Genomic DNA, 21,989 nt, shown 5'->3' on the forward strand with positions numbered 1-21,989 from the left:
GGCAATGAATCATTCTGAGATTCACATTTATCTTGCTTTGGAAGTTTAAACCTCTTGTATACATTTAGATAAATCTGCTGCTGAGCATATGTAGTGAAAAATATGTAAATATATGGGAAGAAAAATGTGTAAATATATGGGAAGGAAAATGAACCAAGCATTGATCTTGTCACTGGAGATAATGAATAAGATTATTCCAACAGCTATCAGATTCAGTTTCACTTTTCTAATTTCCTCTCTGATAAGGACCAGTAACCAAAAGCTGTCCCCTGTCCAAAACAAACTAGAAACAGATGTAAAGTTACTATCAGTAGCTGCAACAGGAGGAGAAATGGGTTCAAAAATAGGTCAGTAAGTTGGAAAACGACCCGAATTTTAACCTCATTCCTAAAGCTACATCTGACTACATCTGACTGGCCCTTTCAACAGTGAACACAATACTTTAAGGGTATACTTATGGCAAAAAGCCAGACCTGGCCAAGTTCAATGCTTTAACGATATGTGTGGAATAAACAAAAGAGCAAGCTGCATCAAGCTGTTAAATAATCTTTTCCCTTACCTCAGGCATCATCTCCTCAATGAAATGAATCGTGTAGTCTATGTTGAATCTAATTACTTTACACAGTGGAATCTGCAATAATAAGGAGGAAAAGTTCAGTTTCAAAATACCTTCCTGCGCTCACACTGTACATGTGTTTGCTACCTAACCCAGAAGGCCATGAACCAAATGGGAAAGCTTCACCTTAATCTAAGCTGCTAACAATACTTCACATGAAATTTGACCACAACTGCTGAATTTTAATGGCAAGAACCCAGCTGGCCCAGTCTCTACAGGAAACCTGCATAATGTTGGTGCTTAATTAACTGTATTAGCAGCAGCAACACAAACATGACAAGAACTCATTAAAACCAAATATATTGCCTCTAAAGAATTAATAAAACCACAATTAAATACTTCTTTTTCTCAGGTTTTAAAAATCTTTCAGAATCTTCAGCTCTTCGGGCAGAGCAGGAATAGCAGGCTGACAATTCATCAGTTATAGATTCATAAGTCATTGTAGTAGACACAACTCATGCTGCCTCTCTGGCTCTGGAGCAAAAGCAATCATGGTAATAAAAATAATAATAGCTACCACTTATTGAGCTAGGCACTGTTCTACTGCTTCACATACTGTCACTCATGTAACCAGCCCTGTGAGACAGGTGCAGCTACTCTTCCCAGAGTACAGTGGAGGAAACGAAGGCAGAGTCATCAGATACTTTGCCGAAGGAAGCAGGTAGCTGGTGAATTAGAAATTCTTGCTCTAGACCCCAGCTCTGAGCCACTTGGGTATCCACCTCTCATTTCCTGTTCTAATACTCATGGTATGTGTGAAAATGAAGGAAAGCTCAGATGAAATAAATCCACATCTGTCTTGCTTTACCAATGTATCATGAGACACTAGCCTAGTGCCTAGATTTAATAGGTTTTCTTTACGTGTATTTTTGAATGAAGGACTGAGAAAGGAAGGGTGTGAGGTTAATGCAGTGGCTTGGCTGACTAGCTGGGGAAAATAATAGACTCAGAAGCCCTAGAGATGTGTTAAGTGGGCTTTTCTGGTCCCTTGATCTGTCCATAAGACGACTTTATATAAAGGTAATCATTTTTACAAACCACAGCAATCAGAAAGAAACAAACTTTAATTCCACCAGCAAAAGGAATGGTAAGAAAAGCAAATAGTCCTATAATGCCATCTACTGGAAATCTTTTTCTCAGAAATGAAGTTTAACTCTTAGGTGCTTTCTTTGTTTTTTTTTTGTTGTTGTTGTTGTTTTTAGGATGGTGGCTAATTTGAGTGAAATTCATAATTAACGTTAATAAGAGATCCATTTTCAGCCTTCTCATGGTAATGAGTTCTAAACCAGATGAAGTGACATGCTAAGGCCACTATCATTTTTAAGTTCTTCTTTCTTCCTACAATCATTTAAAAATATTTGAGAGCTACAAATTTGTGCAATTATTCATATTTTTAAAATACCTTGCTAACAACTGTTAGATTCATAATTACTCTAAAATATGCCACAGCCCTTACCTTTTAAAAAGGTAGGGATCTCGAATAGCCAAAGCAATCTTGAGAAAGAGAAACAGAGCTGGAGAAATCAGGCTCCCTGACTTCAGACTATACTAAAAAGCTACAATAATCAAGACAGTATGGTACTGGACAAAAACAGAAATATAGATCAACAGAACAGAATAGAAAGCCCAGAGATAAACCCATGCACATATGGTCACCTTATCTTTGACAAAGGAGGCAAGAATACACAATGGAGAGGGCTTCCCTGGTGGAGCAGTGGTTAAGAATCCGCCTGCCAATGCAGGGGACATGGGTTCGAGCCCTGGTCTGGGAAGATCCCACATGCCGTGTAGCAACAAAGCCCTGGGCCACAACTACTGAGCCTGCACTTTAGGGCCCGTGAGCCACAACTACTGAGTCCATGTGCCATAACTACTGAAGCGCATATGCCCTAGAGCCCATGCTCCACAACAAGAGAAGCCACCGTGATGAGAAGCCTGCATGCCGCAATGAAGAGTGGTCCCCGCTCACCGCATCTAGAGAAAGCCTGCTCACAGCAACGAAGACCCAGTGCAGCCAAATATAAATAAATAAATTTACTTTTTTTAAAAAAAGAATATACAATGGAGAAAAGACAGCCTCTTCAATAAGTGGTGCTGGGAAGACTGGACAGCTTCATGTAAAAGAATGAAATTAGAACACTCCCTAACACCATATACAAAAATAAACTCAACATGGATTAAAGACCTAAATGTAAGGCCAGACACTATAAAACTCTCAGAGGAAAACAAAGGCAGAACTCCTATGACATAAATCACAGCAAGATCCTTTTTGACCCACCTCCTAGGGTAATGGAAATAAAAACAAAAGTAAACAGATGGGACCTAATGAAACTTACAAGCTTTTGCACAGCAAAGGAAAACATAAACAAAACGAAAAGACAACCTTCAGAATGGGAGAAAATATTTGCAAACGGAGAAATTGACAAAGGATTAATCTCCAAAATATACAAGCAGCTCGTAGCTCAATATCAAAAAAACAAACAACCCGGGCTTCCCTGGTGGCGCAGTGGTTGAGAGTCCGCCTGCCGATGCACGGGACACGGGTTCGTGCCCCGGTCCGGGAAGATCCCACATGCCGCGGAGCGGCTTGGCCCGTGAGCCATGGCCGCTGAACCTGCGCGTCCGGAGCCTGTGCTCCGCAACGGGAGAGGCCACAGCAGTGAGAGGCCCACATACCGCAAAAAAAAAAAAAACAACCCAATCCAAAAAGAGGCAGAAGAGCAAAATAGACATTTCTCCAAAGAAGACATACAGATTGCCAACAAACACATGAAAAGATGCTCAACATCACTAATCATTAGAGAAATGCAAATCAAAACCGTAATGAAGTATTACCTCACACTGGTCAGAATGGCCATCTTCAAAAAAACTACAAATAAATGCTGGAGAGGGTGTGGAGAAAAGGAAACCATCTTGCACTGTTGGTGGGAATACAAATTGATACAGCCACTATGGAGAACAGTATGCAGGTTTCTTAAAAAACTAAAAATAGAACTACCATATGACCCAGCAATTCCACTACTAGGAATATACCCTGAGAAAACCATAATTCAAAAAGAGTCATGTACCACAATGTTCACTGCAGCACTATTTACAATAGCCAGGACATGGAAGCAACCTAAGTGTCCATCGACAGATGAATGGTTAAAGAAGATGTGGCACATATATACAATAGAATATTACTCAGCCATAAAAAGGAACAAAATTGAGTTATTTGTAGTGCGGTGGATGGACCTAGAGTCTGTCATACAGAGTGAAGTAAGTCAGAAAGAGAAAAAGAAACATCATATGCTAACACATATATATGGAATCTAAAAAAATGGTACTAGGCTTCCCTGGTGGCACAGTGGTTAAGAATCTGCCTGCCAATGCAGGGGACACAGGTTCAAGCCCTGGTCCGGGAAGATCTCACATGCCATGGAGCAACTAAGCCCGCGAGCCACAACCACTGAAGCCCACGTGCCTAGAGCCCGTGCTCCGCAACAAGAGAAGCCACCGCAACGAGAAGCCTGCACACCGCAAGGAAGAGTAGCCCCCACTCACAGCAACTAGAGGATGCCCGCACGCAGCAACGAAGACGCAATGCAGCCAAAAATAAATAAATAAATATTAAATAAATAAATAAATAAATGGTACTGGTGAACATAGTGGCAGGGCAGGAATAGAGACACAGACATAGAACACGGACTTGAGGACATGGAGGTGAAGGGGAAGCTGGGACGAAGTGAGAGAGTAGCACTGACACATATACACTACCAAACGTAAAATAGATAGCTAGTGGGAAGCAGCCGCATAGCACAGGGAGATCAGCTCGGTGCTTTGTGACCACCTAGAGGGGTGGGATAGGGAGGGTGGGAGGGTGGGAGGGTGGGAGGGAGGCTCAAGAGGGAAGGGATATGGGAATATATGTATGCATATAGCTGATTCACTTTGTTGTACAGTGGAAACTAACACAACATTGTAAAGTAATTATACTCCAATAAAGATGTAAAAAATAAAAATAAAAAATAAAAAGGTAGGGATCTAAAAGAGAAAAAAAGGCATGTAAACAAGCATAAACAGAATATGATACAGTGTAACTTATAAGTGCATTTAAAAAACAAATAAGCAAACAAAATAGTATAAAGTACAAAAGAACCAAAGAGGAGGTAACATTTGAGTTGAGTCTTCAAAGATGGGAAGGGATTTTCCAGGTCATCACGAAAATTAACTGGGGAAGAATAGGTGTTTAGTTTCTAGCAAGACAGAGAAAAGGGAGCTGGGGGAAGGACAGGCCATTTAGCTCTTCAGAAGTGAAATGCATGGAGACAGAGACATAAGAAAATTCTAGAAAGGAAAGTATGAACTATATTATGCAGATCTTAAAAACCATGTTAAGGATTCAGAGCTATCCTTACAGCAACAAGAAGTCATTCAAGTACTTTAAGTGAGAGACTATCACAGTTTACATGGATGGGTTGCTATGTAAACAGGGTGGGAATGGCTTGTAGGGGAACAAGGCAAGAGACCAGAAGACCAGACAGAATGGAGTCTAACGAAACAGTTCAGAAGCCAAATGAAGAAAAGATCAAAAAGGAGGGAGAAGAATTTAAACACAGGAGATGTGACTGAAATATACAGTGACTGTTCTGATGTGGAAGTGAAAGAGGAGAAAGAATAGAGGATAATTTCTAGGTTTCTGGCCTAAGGGACCAGATAGCTCACGATGGCATTAATACAAAGAATTTCATAGGGTGTCCCATGAGTACCTCAAACTCAGAGAAGTACGCAGAGAAGATGATGAGTTCCGTTTCACACAGGTTAAGGGTGAGGTACCTGAGGGAACATCAAGGTAGGTATGTCCAGTAGGCAATCTGAAATGTGAGTGTGGAGCACAGAGCCATACATCACAGCTATAAATATCAATGTCAGAACATGCATAGGAGGAAAAACTGTGGGTGACACTGCATTACTCGGGGAGTGTTTTCAGGAGAGAAAAGGACCAGAGCCCTTGGGAATAGTCCAGAGGCAAGAAAAAGAGCAAAAGTATAAACTTTACTCCTTTTACCATGTGCAACAGCAACTCTGCTGGATGATTTATGCAAGTTCAGTCCCTTCCCCATATTATTTCAACTAAAATCACTTTTGGGCGATTCCTTCTTTGACCTCTTTTCTTATACACACTGTATTTTCTTTGGGGCTCCTACCTGTACCACTAGAGCCCTTCTCAGACACACAAATTTGGAAAGGCAGAATCTCCTTTTCTATGCGAACTTTCATCTCTCTCTAAGACTCAAAGAGACTTATCATTTTCCTACATATTGGGAACTCAGTTGACTGAGAACTCAGTTGGCCAATCAAATAATATAAATGCCCACTATCATTTCTTAAAACACGTTTGAATGCTGATTTGACACTAACTCTTACCTCATCCTACCAGAAACAAACAAAAAAACCCTCCCTAAACTTCTACATTCTAACTCTACTACTTCCAGGAACTGAAAGACTGAATCCAGGGCAGCAAGTCCACTGGAAATGGAAAGCAGCAGGGAAATGATCATGGTGCTGCCTTGTGCTTTTGAGGACGGGATAAAATATTATGCATGTAATACATATATCTAGGTAATTTTAGTTATGTTGTCAAAGTCCCGAATAACATCAGGTATTATAAGTAACAGCAAATGTACTACATAAAAGGATAAAATTTTCCCACAACGCTCTATACTTAGCCAACAAGGCTTTCAACCCACTTCAATTCAAGAAGACCTTAAGAGAACTTGTTGGTACTAGACTGGGTTGAGATTCTAACATTACCATCATTTGCATGCCCTTCTTGCTGATGAGCTCTCTCTAGCAAAAAAATGCATCAGAACAGTAAAGCGATTTAGTAATTCTTTTTCTTGGGAGGCTATTTCAAATTCAAGAGGCCTTTGATGGATCTAATTCCTATGAACTGTACAACACTCAGCTTAAACCTTGATTTATTTTATCAACATCTCTAACATAAATGATGGGGCTTATCTTCTCATTACAGAGTTAAGTTCTCAAGTTTTGAGAAATTGAATATTTATAAAACATATACTCTGAAGCCAGGAATTTTTCAGTCCTATCTTTTATAACAACAGTAACAACTGCAATTAATTTCGCACTAGCGGCCTCTCAGTGCCAAACCCTGTGCTGAGGAACAAAAATAAAGCTCAAAGAATCACTCTTCCAAGGTCACATAAATATTGAGAATCAGTTAAAAAGAAAAAAAAAAAGAATTAGAAGAAAGACTCAAATCCACATCTGCCTGACATCTTATCCAAAATAATTAGTGCCAATATGTATTGTATATTCAACATCACGATAAACACTTTTCATTTGTCATCTCATTTACTTTTTTACAAAAGCCAGTAAGACTGCCACAACTAATAACGTCTGTTTTACAGATGAGAAAACCAGTGTTTATAAAAATTGAAATGTCAAATCATACAGCTAGTAAGTAGAATTCACTAAGGTTTAAACCCTCTCTGAAGTCACACTGCTTTCCTTCTTTAAGGCGATCCTAAAAGTTAAAATGAGATCTGTATTACTTGTAGGGAATTAATAGATAAGACAGATAATTTTTAAATATTTTCATGGTAACTAATTATTTGTGTTTGCAAGCCTGCTGAGAAAAAAAAAAGAGAAACGTATTATGTCGGGGGGAGTTGGACTAGATGACTTCTGAAGGCCTTTTCAACTCTAAGACTATGAGATTTGGTGTAACAAAGGGTTTGAGTGCCTAATTGAGACATTTAAAAAATATTAAAAACATTAAAAAAAAAATAATAGGGCTTCCCCGTTGGCGCAGTGGTTGAGAGTCCACCTGCCGATGCAGGGGACACGGGTTCGTGCCCCGGTCCGGGAAGATCCCACATGCCGCGGAGCGGCTGGGCCCGTGAGCCATGGCCGCTGAGCCTGCGCGTCCGGAGCCTGTGCTCCGCAACGGGAGAGGCCACAACAGTGAGAGGCCCGCGTACCGCAAAAAATATATATATATATATATATATAATAATAAAATAAGAAACCTTCAAAATTCAAAAACTTCCCAGTGTCTCTTCATAAAGATTGTTTAAGAATAGTCCAAACAACCTAAACATCCATTGACAGATGAACGGATAAAGAACATATGGTACATATACACAATGTAACGCTACTCGGTCATAAAAAAGAATGAAATGATGCTGTCTGCAGCAACACAGATGCAACTAGAGATTATCATACTAAGTGAAGTAAGTCAGAAAGAGAAAGACAAATACCATATATCACTTATATGTGGAATCTAAAATGTGGCATAAATGAACCTATCTACAATATAGAAACAGACTCACAGACATGGAGAACAGACTTGTGGTTGACAAGGGGGAGCGGGGAGGGAGAGGGATGGACTGGGAGTTTAGGATTAGTAGATGCAAACTATTACATTTAGAATGGATAAACAACAAGGTCCTACTGTATAGCACAGGGAACTATATCTAATCTCCTGGGATAAACCATAATGGAAAAGAACATAAAAAAAGAGTGATTACAGCATATAACTGAGTCACTTTGCCGTACAGCAGAAATTAACACAACACTGTAAATCAACTATACTTCAATCAAAAAAAAATAGTCCAATTTAAAACTGTGTAAGTATGTATGATGATGGATGTTAATTAGACTTATCGTGGTGATCATTTCACAATATATACAAATATCAAATTATTATGTTGTACACCTGAAACTAATAACATTATGTGTCAATTATACCTCAATAAAAAAAGAGTCCAATATTACACCCCTTTCTATATTATCGTCCACCCTAGAGATAGATGTGATGTGTATGATCAAATGATTTTATTTTTACATTTACAGTGTAATCATCTTCTCAAAAAAAAATTCTCTAGGATAAAATATACTGTGGCATAAAGAAAATCTCATTAAGAAAACAATCTGTTTTAAATTAGTATCACTACTATAGAATCATGTCTGCTAATAAAAAATAATAATAGAAAGGAGCAAGATTAGGCAAAGATTTTTTTCTTTACTCTCCAATGGAACAGAATTTCACAGTTTAAGTAAACAGTACTAAAATAACTTTTCAAACTGCAGATGTAATTTCTTTTAACCAAACCAGAAAGGATTAAAGAACATGCTACTTTGATGTACATACACCATAGCTGTAATTCAGTAAGTTCTAGAGCAGCATCTAGACTGGCTCAAGTACACCTCTATACTCCCTTCCTGAGCCGCCGGTGAATTCCACTCTACGTCCAACTGGAACACAGAATAAGTAAGACAATTCCCATGACTGCCAGCTTTGAGACAGACAGATTTTGACTTACAAATACAGAACTTCCATTTGAACCGATTACCAACAAAGCAGCCTTAATACCTATAAAATATCATGGATCTGTATGTCAGAGTGGCTTAAAGAAGACATATTCCCGGGATTCCAAAGCACAAAAATGTATGAAGTTAATTCAGGCTCCAGATGTCCTGAACAAGCTCTATTTTTTTACCTATTACTCAGAGACTAAATAATAGCTTCTCCTTAAAACTTTCCAACTTTCTTTTGAAGGACACCCAACCCAAAATAGCTTTGACACATTACTCCACAGTTTATCCTTCTTTTTCAATCTTTCACGCTCTCAAAATGTTATTCCGACACATGTTTACTTACACCATTTAATGTGGACCAAACCTGTGACTCATTAGCACATATGTCACATTCCCACCTGACACACACTGCCGCTGACTTCCTGCAGCTCAGGTAGAGGGGTGCAAAGTAATTGTTACTTAGAAGTCAGATGAAAAGAAATTTTCTTTGACTTTTAGAAAGAAAGAATGAAGTGAAGGAAGGAGGCTCAGGGAAGGAGAAAGCCAGCTGATCAGCATATACTTACATTGGTCAGGGGGGCGTGTGCAAACATAGAAAATCCTTCAAAGATATACTCATGATCATCATATTCGATAACAGTTGGCCTGTCAGTCTGAAAGCAAACAGAAACATAAAGTATGGACAAATGACATGATTTGCATGTGCAGAAACCCATCAGGACACACAAAGCAACCAACAGGTGAAATGTATGGACTTCTCTTAACGTTTTCCCAAACACCAGGGAGAAACTTTACACAGAGGATTAATTCTAGCTAGAATTCTCCTGCTTGGTGGAATTCTCTAGCTTCAGTAATATTTATATACTAGACAATCAAGAATGTTTATTATGGGTGCCATAAAGAAAAAAAAAGACTAGCTACATGGCTTCATTTTCTAGGAACTTGTTTTATTTAATCCCACAATACTACCAGTCCTGTTCTTACTAAGCTATATTTCTGAACTAACAGAAGCTCTAACAAGAACAACATAATAGCACAGTCGAATCAAAGCAAGTGGAGAAGACTCAGCATCACAACAGTCAAGACTAGCAACAGCCTGGAAGGCTCTGAAAAGACCCAAGGTGCCAGAGGCTCATCCCCTCACAGCTCCATTCCCAGGCCCTCCAAGGAGAAGCCAACCCATTAAACACTGTAACAAACCAATTCCTGCATAATGTCAAAGATCTTAATTACTTGCAAAGTGAATCTAATTAAAATATACAAATGTTGACCTAAGCATAAGAGATTCTCTTCTTTATGCCATTCTTATAGCCCACGATTTTTAATCCTAAATGCTAAACATGGAACAAATTATCAAGATTGGAAACGTAAAAGACATGTTTTTTTACATAGGTATTGAACATTATTCTTCTGAACATTTATACACACACACACACACACACACATATATGAAGAACTTGGGTGGGTGGGGGGAATAAAGACTATCCAAATGCGTATTATTTGTTTTTCCAATATTACTGTTACTTCCCATTTGAATAATTCAACAAAGCTGGTCTAAATTAAATATTATGAAAGAACTTCTAGTGAAATGATAATGGTACAGCCACTTGGGAAAACAGTTTGGTAGTTCCTCCAAATATTAAACATATAGTTACCATACAACCCAGCAACTCTAGTCCTAGATTTATACTCAAGGGAAAGGAAAACATACATCCACACAAAAACTTGTACACGAACATTCACAGCAGCATTATTATAATAGCCCCCAAGTGGATACCACACAAATGTTCATCAACTGATGAATGGATAAATAAAATACGGTATATCCATACAGTGGAATATTACTTGGCCGTAAAAAGGAATGAAGTTACATACTACAACATGGATGAATCTTGAAAACATTACGGTAAGTGGAAGAAGCCAAAAGATCACATATTCTATGATTCCATTCATATGAAATATCTAGAATAGGCAAATGATAAAGACAGAGAGTACCTTAGTAGTTTCTGAAGGCTGTGGGGTGGGAAAGAACTGACTGCTAATAAGTAGAGGGTTTCTTTGGGAGATGATGAAAATGTTCTAAAATTAGATTGAGGTGATGGTTTCACAATTCTGTGAAAAGACTAACTATCATGAAATATATACTTTAAATGGGTGAGTTTTATGGTATATTATGTCTCAATAAAGCTGTTAAAATAATTATTAATAATCTAATTTTGAAACTGAAATCTCTTAATTAAAAAAGTAACCAGAATTAATTAATTTTGTACTGTGCAAAGGCAGTGTGGCACAGTGGAATGGCGTACAGCCATGCTCTGTGAAGTCAGTCTGCCCAGGCTCAAGTCCTCACTGTGCCACTTACTGCCTGAATAATCTAGAGCAAGCAGCTTAACCTTACCTGTAAAACATGGATGACTGCACCACCTGCATAGTGGGGATAATAATACTTACTTCATCGATTTTTTTGTGTGAAATAACTTAATACACGTCAAATACTGAGAATGGTGCCCAGTACCATAGTCAACAAACATTAGGTATTATTATCACTGTCATATATGCAATACTTATGGTCATAATATACAGATAATACATAAGCTATTTGCTGATTTTTAAGAGATGCACAAGCGTTCTCTGCATTCTTCCAACTCCATAGCTCCAACGAACAAGCTCTCCATAATTCACTGGCTATTATGTGGTACCAACAATATAAATGAAAAAAGATACAGAAAGTAGTATAATGAGAGGAAGCCAAAAATAGAAGTCATTATGATAAAGGTCAATTTTATTGGCATCAAAATAAAATGTTTTTAAAAGAAAGAACATTTGAGAACTGAATCCATATTTAACCAATTCACATTTTAACCTATGTACACACATAGAACCTATTTACTACATTTTTAAACAAATGAAACCCGATTTTGTTAGGAACTCACTAAAAAGTTTGTAGGAGGTGAGACTGTAATTCGATAGTGGAAAAGTCTGCCAGCATTGTTGGTCATAGGACGACAGGGCTTGATGGCCTGAGGGGAAAAATAAAAATGAGTTTAAGAGTAAAGCAGCAAAATACTGTTATTTAAAAACAGACTGTATTTTCTAGACTCACAGCTGACAAAAGAGGTTGTATGTGTGTTCCTTCACAAACTGGTAGGGAAGAAGAGTATTCACTTTACCATTAACTAGATAGATAAAAATGGGTTGCTGGCCACTGGCATTCGACCCACCGGCTCATGTACAATACAACATATAGATAGATCTCTCTAGATCTGAATTTCCATGACTATCTTCCTTTCATTTAAAGTAACATAATAATTGACCTTTGGCTAACCTCTCAATAAACTAAAAAAACAACAACAAAAACACCAGAAAGCAAGAAAAATAATCTCAGAAGTAACAGCAGTAGGTTATAATTGGAAGGGGAGAAAAGTGAAAGGGTTAAATATGCTGAATAAAAATAGAGGGAACCAGAAATGCAGGAAGCACAAGAGGTGGTGGACAGAATATGCATAGAGCTTAAGACGGGAAAAAGAAAACAGCGAGCCACAGAAGCATCAGTGGAATCACTGGGTACGTTGTGACAGACACAACGATGGGTGACCCAGACCATCTTTCAAGGTAGGACTTGCCGCCTACGGTGAAGAGCACGGACAGCAGTCTCCAGTTGTCGGCTCCTTCAGGATCTGTGTCAACTGCAGAGGCCCCTCACCTGACGTCAGGCGTGTATTGAGCGAGGAAGAGGTACAAAGGCCCAGCCCCCCAGCCCAGCTTGAATGGGCAATACTCATTCCTTGGATCAGCACCAGGTTGACAGGGGCTTTGCTGGAGCTGACTCACAGTTAGACTAATCCGTCTATCCAATGCTGCTAATATCCTCTTCGTCTCACAGGTGAAGATCCCTAAGAAACATGCACCCCAAACTTCATCTTAGCATTTGCTTTTGGAGAATCCGACATGTGACAGTTGGCACCAGAAGTGATCCAAGAAAGCAGGAGATAAGATAGGGTTTTGGAGCTGAATCACTCACCATCCAACTGGCACAAAGGAACCCATCACGGTGGCTGGTGGAGCACACAGCCCCTGGCACAAGATTACATGCCAACTGAAACTTTCAAAGATGCTGAATTGGGAGACTGTACCAGTGGAAGCAGGTGCAATGCACCAGGTGTTTTTTTTGGTTTGTTTTTTTGTTTGTTTTTTTTTTTGCAGTACGCGGGCCTCTCACTGCTGTGGCCTCTCCCGTTGCGGAGCACAGACTCCAGACGCGCAGGCTCAGCAGCCATGGCTCACGGGCCCAGCCGCTCCATGGCATGTGGGATCCTCCTGGACCGGGGCACAAACCCGCGTCCCCTGCATCGGCAGGCGGACTCTCAACCACTGCGCCACCAGCGAAGCCCAGCACCAGGTGTTTAAAACTATGAGAGACCGGTAGCTGTAAGGACAATGGGATGGATGGCTATTGCCGAGCACCGCTGATGCTTTACCATGCTCTTCAAACTTTAGTGTGATCTCAGATGGCTTGCTCCCCAGGCCCAGAAGTTTCTAAGTCAGCAGCTGAGGCAGGCTGAGAATCTGCATTTCTAACAAGGCCCCAGGTGATGCTGATACTAGTTGGAGAGCTGCACTTAAGAGAACCACTGCTCTACAGAAATGCAGCAAGCAGAGGAGAAGGAAAGGCAGCTAGAAGCCAGATGTGAAAGCCTGCTATTGCACACAAAGAGGCTCTTACCACCTGCAGTGAGAGGTCAGAGAGCGCCAGGACCAAGCCCAGGGCTTACCTGTCCGAGTGGGTGGACCTTAAAGACCAATTAACAGTCAATCAAGGCAGGTCTGTTATGCCAAGGCCGGGGATATGAAAACCCGGGATGAGACACACAGGTTTTGACTCCTCAGACGCCTCTAAGCTTTCTGCCTCTTCAGAGGTGGCCCATCCTTGTCTATTAAGAGCAAGCACTCACCCGGCTGAAGACAATGAAAGCCCCTGAAGGCAACATTGTCCTCACTCTCACGGCACCGACCTCACAACAGACCTATAATTAGGGTCATTTCACAGCACAACTGGTTTCACATTTTACAGCTGGGAAGGTGCTGAGAGGAGACATAATATCCCAAAGGAACTGTAAGAACCAGCTGGCACCAGCAGGTGCCGGCAGAAGGCGTCCACACACGACCAGATGCTGGGTGTGCTCGATCTAAAGGACCAGAACATACAGCTAGTTAGGGAAGAGGTTACTGACTTGGGAGCAATCAGGATTCAAGGATGTCAGGAGATGCTGAGAACTCCCTACTAAGACATCTCCCAAAAGCATGAAAAAGCGATGGCCCACGCTGAGTAAAGTGAAAATACCAAAACTGCAGTGACCGACAGAGGAGGAAGGAATTCAAAGACTCAAGGAAATGGGTACGTTGGGATGGATATAGTATCTATGACTGAAAAATATTATCAGATGATCATATTCCACGGGAAGGCCCAGAGGACACGCCATTGACCAAGGCCCAAAGGAGTGTGCTGGTGAAGGGGCACCGGCATCCCTCGGACGATCGGTGGTGGCCTCCTCTGCAGGCCAGGGCTGATTGTAAGAGAGGTGGTTACAGCATCAGGGATGACAGGACTCTGAAACAAGAGAGGCCACGTGATGGGGCTCATTATAAGAAGCCAGGTCACACAATTATCATTATCGCCAGCAAGACCGAAGTGGCAGCCAAGGGGATGTAACCCACAAAGAGTCATGGAAGTGGTTTTCACAACACAGTGTCCTTAGGTGCAAAACAAATGGGTAGTTGATAAGAGTACTACCTTAGTTTGTACCAACGCAAGTAATCAAGACTGGATAACCAAGAGGCTGAAGGTAGGCTGCTCCAGTAAACACTCATGATCCCTTGCCCGGTTCCGGGCCTGATCAAGTTACTGGACTGAAATCCACTGACTGAAGAGGTGGCCAGAAGGCAGGAGGAAGGGCCCTGCAACACTATCACAAGCAAAAATGGTCATGATGGCCCTGTCCTTCCCCCAAGGGGCCTACAGCCATTTTGCTCAGATAACTGTACACCGGGGAAGGAAGAAGCCAAGACAGTTCAAGGAGTGTTAGACCCAGCATCAGAATCAGCTGATACTCAGACACTGGACGTATCATCCTGGTATCGTTGTCACAGTGGGGGAGATGAGGCCAAGGTAGTAAACAAAGTCTTGGTCAAGGTCTGGCTTACAGTAGGTCCACTGAGTCCACAGATCCACCCAGTGGTCATTTCCCTGGTTCCCCAATGTACCACTGGAATTGACAAAATTGGCAGACGGCGCCACCTCACACTGCGTCCTTGATCTGTGGAGTAACAGCCATCATGATGGGAAAGGTCAAGCAGAAGCCACCCAACCTGGACCTCAAAAACAGTATGACTCTGGGGGAATGGTGGAGATTAGTGCCACCCTTAAGGATCCAAATGACACAGGGATGACTTCCCCTATCACACCTCTGTTTAATTCACCAGTCTGGGCCCTAAAGAAACCAAATGGATCCTGGCAGATGACTATATACCACCACAAGCTCAACCAAGTAGCTCTAATTGCAACTGCTGTGCCAGGTGTTGTAGCGTAGTTATGGCAGATTAATCTGACCTCAGGTACAAAGTATGTGGCAACTGATCTGCTGAATGTATCCTTTTCTATCCCAATCAGGATGAGGACCAGTTCTAATCAGAACCGGTTCACATTTACACGGAACAGACAACATTTATGGGTTTGCCACTGGGTTAACTCTCCCACTCACTGTCATAATACAGTCCAAGGTGCCCCTGACCTTCTGGAATACTGTAGAATGTTATACTGCTCCACCGCATCTTTGACATTATTACGTTGAGCAAACTGAGAGCCCTAGTAACATGGATATGCTCCAAAGGGTGAGAGAGAAACCCTGCAAAGATTCAGGGCCTACCACAGCCACACCATTTTAGGGGAGCATTCTGGGGAGTTCTAAGACATCCATCCAAAGTAAAAGACAAAATTATTGCCTTGTCCACCTCCTACAATGAAGAAGGAAGCAGCACACTAGGAGGGCCTCCCCGGGCTCAGGAGGCAGTGCAGTCCTTAGCTAGGAATATTACTGCAGCCCATTTATAAAGTGGCACAAAAGGCTGCCAGCTGTGAGCGTGACTCAAGTGAGAAAGGCCTCAGCAGTTCCAAACCGCAGTGCAAGCAGCCCTGCTGCAGGAGCCATACAATTCGGCAAATCCCACACTGTTGGTGGGAAAAGATGCCAAGAAGAGTTTGTGGCCACACTGGGAGAATCACAGTGCTGGTCTCTGGGGTTCTGGAGCCAAGCCATGCCATCTATAGTGAAGAACTATATGCCTTTGAAAAGCAATTCCTGGTGGGCTGCTGGGCCTTGGTAGATCTGGCAGGCATGGCCAAGGGACAGCAAACAGACATGTGGCTGGAACCGCCCATCGTAAGCTGGGTTCTGCCAGTCCCACTCCGGCATAACTTTGGGTGGGGCCAGCAACAACCCACGGTAAGGTGGAGCGGGCGTACATCCAGAACCAAGCACACACAGGAGCAGAGGGCACGAACAAGCCCACCGCCGTTGCATCAGCTCCCCTCCCTCAGCTGATGACTAAGGACGGGAGGATGAAAGCATAAGGAAAAGCCCGAGCTTGGTCGGCAAACAGGTCAGTCAGAAAGGGGGTGCAAGCCGGAAACGGACCATGCGGCAGCCTCATTCAGGGATGGCTCTGAGAGACAGCGAGGAGGGAGAACCTGCCCAGTGGGCGGAGTTTCAGGTGGTGTACCTGGTCATCCACTCTGTGTGGAAAGAGAAGTGGCCTGAGGCTAGAATATAGATGGACTCATGGCAGAAGCAAGTGGCCATGCCAGCTGTCAGAGGCCTAGAAGGAAAAAGATGGGAAGATCAGGGATAAGAAGGTCTTGGGGGAGAGACTTGTAGGTAGACAAACAGGAGGAGAGAACAACGATCCCTCCATCACATGTGGATGTTCACGGGAGAGCACCCACTGTGGAAGAGGTTCTAAACCATCTAGCTGACAAAATGGCATGGCCAGATGACGCTGGCCAGCCTCGGTCATTAGCCACCCAGGGTAGACAGGGTGGGCGCGTGAACGAAGTGGCCACAGTAGCAGAGACGGAGGCTTCACATGAGCCCCACAGCATGGACCTCACTTCCCCAGGCTAAGCTGGCTAAGCTGGCTAAGCTGACTGCCACTGCCGAACGTCCAGCCAGCCACCTCCAATGACCAGCGCTGGGCCCCCAATATGGCACCATTCCTGGAGGAGCCCAACCTACCACTTGGTGGAATGTTGACTACATAGGTCCCGTCCATTGTGCAAGGGCCACATGTACTCTGAGGATGGGTTTGCCTGCCCAGAAGTCCTCAGCCAGCACCACTGCCCACCTGAATCTCCCTTCACCAAAGGGCCTGCTGCCCAGCTGTGGGAAAAGCAGTCAGCACACAGCCTGCCGCCGTCGGCTCCTTCCAGGTCAGCCTCCACTACAGAGCCCCTCCCTCCGCCAAAGTTGTGTCCTTCCTAGGGCAGCTTGCTCGGGGCGAGGGAGATGCAGGTAGGACAGCCACTCCAGCCCCAGGCAAGATAATTCGGACAAGCCCGGTTTTAAAGGTCCATCACAGGTGGACTTCCGCCTCTGCTCAGTCCCAAGCCCACTCTCTTCTTGCCTGGTCCCTGTGAAATGTCTCCACTGCAGCCCTGCCTGCAGAGACCCCAGACTGGCACACGCACGGACACTCCCAGAGAGCAGATTCTGTCCCACAGGCCTTTGCTACACCGGCCAACTCCCCGAGACAAACGAGGTCGAAGGGAGGCAAGGGGCTCAAAGTATCCGCCATCGGCTCCTGGTCTTTAGTCTGATTACTGTTATGGCCTCAGACAAGTTTTACATAGAAATGAAGGATTTACATAAACTGTGTTTAAACATAATGTGCTGAATCATAAAGTGACAATCCTGGGATTAATGAGAATAGTTTGTAAAGATAAAAGATAATGGGGAAAAGACAAAGGAAAATAACTGAACAGGAGGAGTAGGTATATATAACTCTACGATGTAAAAGTATTCAGCTCCTCGGGCAGACACACTTGGCGCGCTCCTGACAGCCCAGGGACTGGGGTGTGACACAGGTCAAACAAGCCCGTGTGCCACTCCCAGTTGAGTGGGGACAACAGACAAAGACTAACAAACACAACGGTGTACACTCATGTCCCCAAGGAAAAAGGACATGTGCCTTACAGCACTTCGGTAAGATCATTTCTCCAGGGAGATTCACAAGCATTTATAACAAAAACATGAAAAAAGATTACAATATGTACCGTTTTAGGATACTTAAAATAATAAAAAAGCAACTCAAATTCACTTTGCCTATTTTAAATAATGAAAAAAGTTTCCTTGATAACATTCCCACCCCACCTCTAAAACCCAAGTATGTTTCTTCTCCAATTATCAGTAACAGAGACTATTAGGGAATATGAGAAGACTATTTCCATGGTATTATTTCATTTACGGGGAAAAGAACAGCAACAGCCTCTGTCTACTTCTGGCTTCTCAGCGCTGACAAATATAATAACCTGAACCAGTTACCTCTTCTCCGGGATAAATGCTGTGCCTGATTCCCGTGCGTCTCGCTTTTGCGCTGCATTTGCAGAGTGGGCCATCATTCATCTGTCAGAAACAGAATGTAATTCGTTTTTACTGGGGGAAAATCCACTCCATGCACGATGATGCCTCGCAAACTGTGTGGGTTTTAATGTCATGAGTACTGAAGCTCTGAAGAGGCTGTCACGGTTAGAAGATTAAACGGATGTTCCAAAACCAATAAAGCTGCAAACTGTCTCTATTGTCTGATAAAGGGAAATGGTATGACAACGCTGGATTCCCGACTTATTTGTGCAGCCAAGCAGAAAATAACAATGTCAGCGCCCTGTTTGCCCCCATCTTCTCCTATCACTTTCCAGTATGTTCCCCCTATTTTTTTATTTCAGGAAAAATGACTCTTTCACAAAAGAAAAGCCTATTTTATATTCTGAAGGAACACATAGAATGCTCTGAAGGTGACCTGCAGATTAACTGTTTTCAAAGACAGACCTAAAGGTATCTGAAGCAGAGGGAAGAAAATGCCTACGTGAACCAGAAAAATTTTCAGCACTAATCAGGTGAGCCTGTATATGTTTGTTCACCTGAATTCATTTTACTGCCATGAACTCCACCCACATGATTCAATAAGTGAATAATCCTGAATGCCTCTTGGGTAGAAAGGGGAGAAGGAGGGTGATACATAGCTAAGGGTCCACATAGTCAAGGAACACTGACTCTAATTTTAGTGTATGCACTGCTGAAGCAAGCACTAGGAATACTTACACCACATGGGAGAAATAACACACATATGAAATGCTTAGTAATTTTAAAGAAAAAGGAAAAACGTCCAGGCTTCAAGAAACCAAAAGGTGAAGGGTTGAACGGGACGGCAAAAGAAGATGGCTATTCTACACGAGGCACCAGCATGAGAGACAAGAGAGAAGGAAGAAATCCTATGTTATGCTCCAGGGACGTGAGATTGAGACCCATCTAAATGGAATGGACCATATGCGTGAGTGAGAAAACCAAAAACGCAGAATTGAGGTCAAAATCTTAAAGGGCCTTAAAAGCCAATTTCATGAGTTTATTCACTATAAATGGCTCATATGGAATCAAAAAGGAGATGAGGGCATCAGTTTCGAGTATGGGGAAGTGGAGTTCCACTTCTCACTCTCTCTGTATTAATTAAAATATATAGTTTATAAATATGACACATGAGACATGTATATTCTAGATACACACACATATTCCTTTCAATTTCCAGGGATTTGTAACCTGTGCCCAATGAAAATATCTCCTTAAACTCTGAAAAGAAATATTAAAGTAAAAAACTGTACTGTTCTTTATCCTTTTGGGAAATCTAAAGCTCCAGGTGGTACAGCAGAGGAATAACGTGGCAACAACAAACAAACAAGCAAACAAACAAAAAATCACATTAAGATATTATCCGAAGTAAAAGCTGGTAAACAGAGATGTCATGGAATTCCCTCAAAAGTCACAACACATTTGTAATGCTGGGCACAACTGGTTGTGATGAAAAGTGTGGAAAAATCACTTAGTGCTCACTTAAGGAGAAGTGAGATAGACATCATACATTCCTGCCTTTTACCAGGGTCTGGGCCCCAATGCAGAAGAGCCCTTCGTAAGGCTCAACTGTACAGAGGACACAAAACCATACAGTAAACACAATGTTGAGACTGTACAGAAGGCCCTGGTAAATCTCTGACAGGAATAAGAACCCACAGAAACCAAGGAATAGGTTTCTTGATATGAACACATACACGGTAAGGGGAGTGACTGATGGACACAGGAGTTCTCTTAGGGGACACAAAAATGCTCTAAAATTAGATTGCGATGATGGTTGCACATATTCCTGTGAATATACATAAAAACACTGAAATGTACATTTTAATTGTGTGAATTATAACTCACTAAAGCTGTTTAAAGAGATCATATACATGATTAATATATCAAAGTAAGATTTCAAAATTCACTGACAATTTGCAAACATTTCTGCTCAATTCTCAGAGAGCAGTTCTCAGAGAAAGTACACTTCTGTCAGGCATTCTAACTACATTGATTCTATCAAGAAAAAAAAATTAGATAGCTGTCATCTAATAAGAACCAGGAGAAGAGCATTCAAAATAATAGAGAATGGTATGAATTTATTTATAAAACATAAATTTTAAATTATCTTTTTATAGGGATATGTTTTATTATGCTTGATAACTTCATATGCATTAAAGATACTATTTTTGTATGTACTGCATATTTGTAAAATACAAATCTTTTATAGATACTATTAATATTTTGTATTACGTATTAGTTCATAATAAAATAGTAAGCAAAAATAAAAATGATATGTCCAGCCATGATGTAATTAGCTCAAACATGCTTATTAACAAGGAAGAGAAGTTATAAGACATTGTGACTACTACCAACTAGGAAATATGGAGTCTTACAGGACCTGGGACACTGTTTACTGTATGGCTGCAAGATAACTTCCAGATGAACTGCTTTTTTTTTTTTTTTTTTTTTTGCGGTACGCGGGCCTCTCACTGTTGTGGCCTCTCCCGTTGCGGAGCACAGGCTCCGGATGCGCAGGCTCAGCGGCCATGGCTCACGGGCCCAGCCGCTCCGCGGCATGTGGGATCTTCCCGGACCGGGGCACGAACCCGTGTCCCCTGCATCGGCAGGCGGACCGTCAACCACTGCGCCACCAGGGAAGCCCCAGGTGAACTGCTTTTAGAAAGAACGACAACTGCTCTCTCCCTAACCCACCACTCGTCTCCTTCCATTTACTGGAAGTTTAATGAGGCAGCCCCATCATCCTGCTCCCCAACACAGGATTTACAAACATCATCAAACATGATTCAAGGAACACTTGCTCTGGTGCTTATGCTTTGGAGCTGAACTCAGAAGCTGAAAAGAAATAAGCTGTGAAGAATGACACCCAACCCTGAGTAAAATTCAGTTTCAGTGCCAGCTAACATGTATCTTCTTAGCCTGGAGTCATAAATGTGATGTGTGCGTCCGCAACCTTCACAGCAAGAACATAAAAGCCTGCGTACCTGGCCTGGGTCATTGTACCAAAGTTCATCGTGAAGTCGGTCAGGATGGGCCTTTTTGCGTTTGATTTCTGCAATGACGTCGAAAACTTCCGAGTCTGAGCTGCTAGAACAGGTGCTGTCCTCATCGGACTCACATTCGGATTCACTGGAACTCTCTAGAGTGGTGAGGGGAAAACATGGAGAGAAGCTGAAGCAATCTGCAAGCTGGTTCTACCTGGAGACTGACTTTCTAATGACCCAAACCTCTAAATACAAGGAGAGCTGTTTATCTCCCAGCAAATATTCAAGTGCCTACTCTATACTAGAACTCTGCTAAGCAAGCCCATGAAAAATAATAGAGTCCATAATCCTAAGTCACAGTCTAGTGGGGGAAGCAAAGAATCAAATATTTTT

At 42.1% G+C, this 21,989-nt stretch overlaps 1 protein-coding gene across 4 annotated transcripts in view; it reads right to left on the bottom strand.

The window, feature by feature from the left end:
* DROSHA (drosha ribonuclease III) overlaps positions 1 to 21,989 on the bottom strand; it is a 133,895-nt gene that overhangs the window by 92,957 nt on the left and 18,949 nt on the right. For all 4 annotated transcript variants that reach the window (XM_081231262.1, XM_081231263.1, XM_081231265.1 and 1 more), the window contains 5 exons: positions 21,597 to 21,751; positions 18,532 to 18,612; positions 11,872 to 11,958; positions 9,505 to 9,591; positions 560 to 631 (listed from right to left, as the gene is read on the bottom strand). In XM_081231262.1, coding sequence (XP_081087388.1) covers positions 560 to 631; positions 9,505 to 9,591; positions 11,872 to 11,958; positions 18,532 to 18,612; positions 21,597 to 21,751 — 482 coding nt within the window. The remainder of the gene's footprint in view (positions 1 to 559; positions 632 to 9,504; positions 9,592 to 11,871; positions 11,959 to 18,531; positions 18,613 to 21,596; positions 21,752 to 21,989) is intronic.

This window comes from Mesoplodon bidens (genome assembly GCF_964165515.1).
Source record: "Mesoplodon bidens genome assembly, chromosome: 4".
In the NCBI taxonomy this organism is placed as follows: Eukaryota; Metazoa; Chordata; class Mammalia; order Artiodactyla; family Ziphiidae; genus Mesoplodon; species Mesoplodon bidens.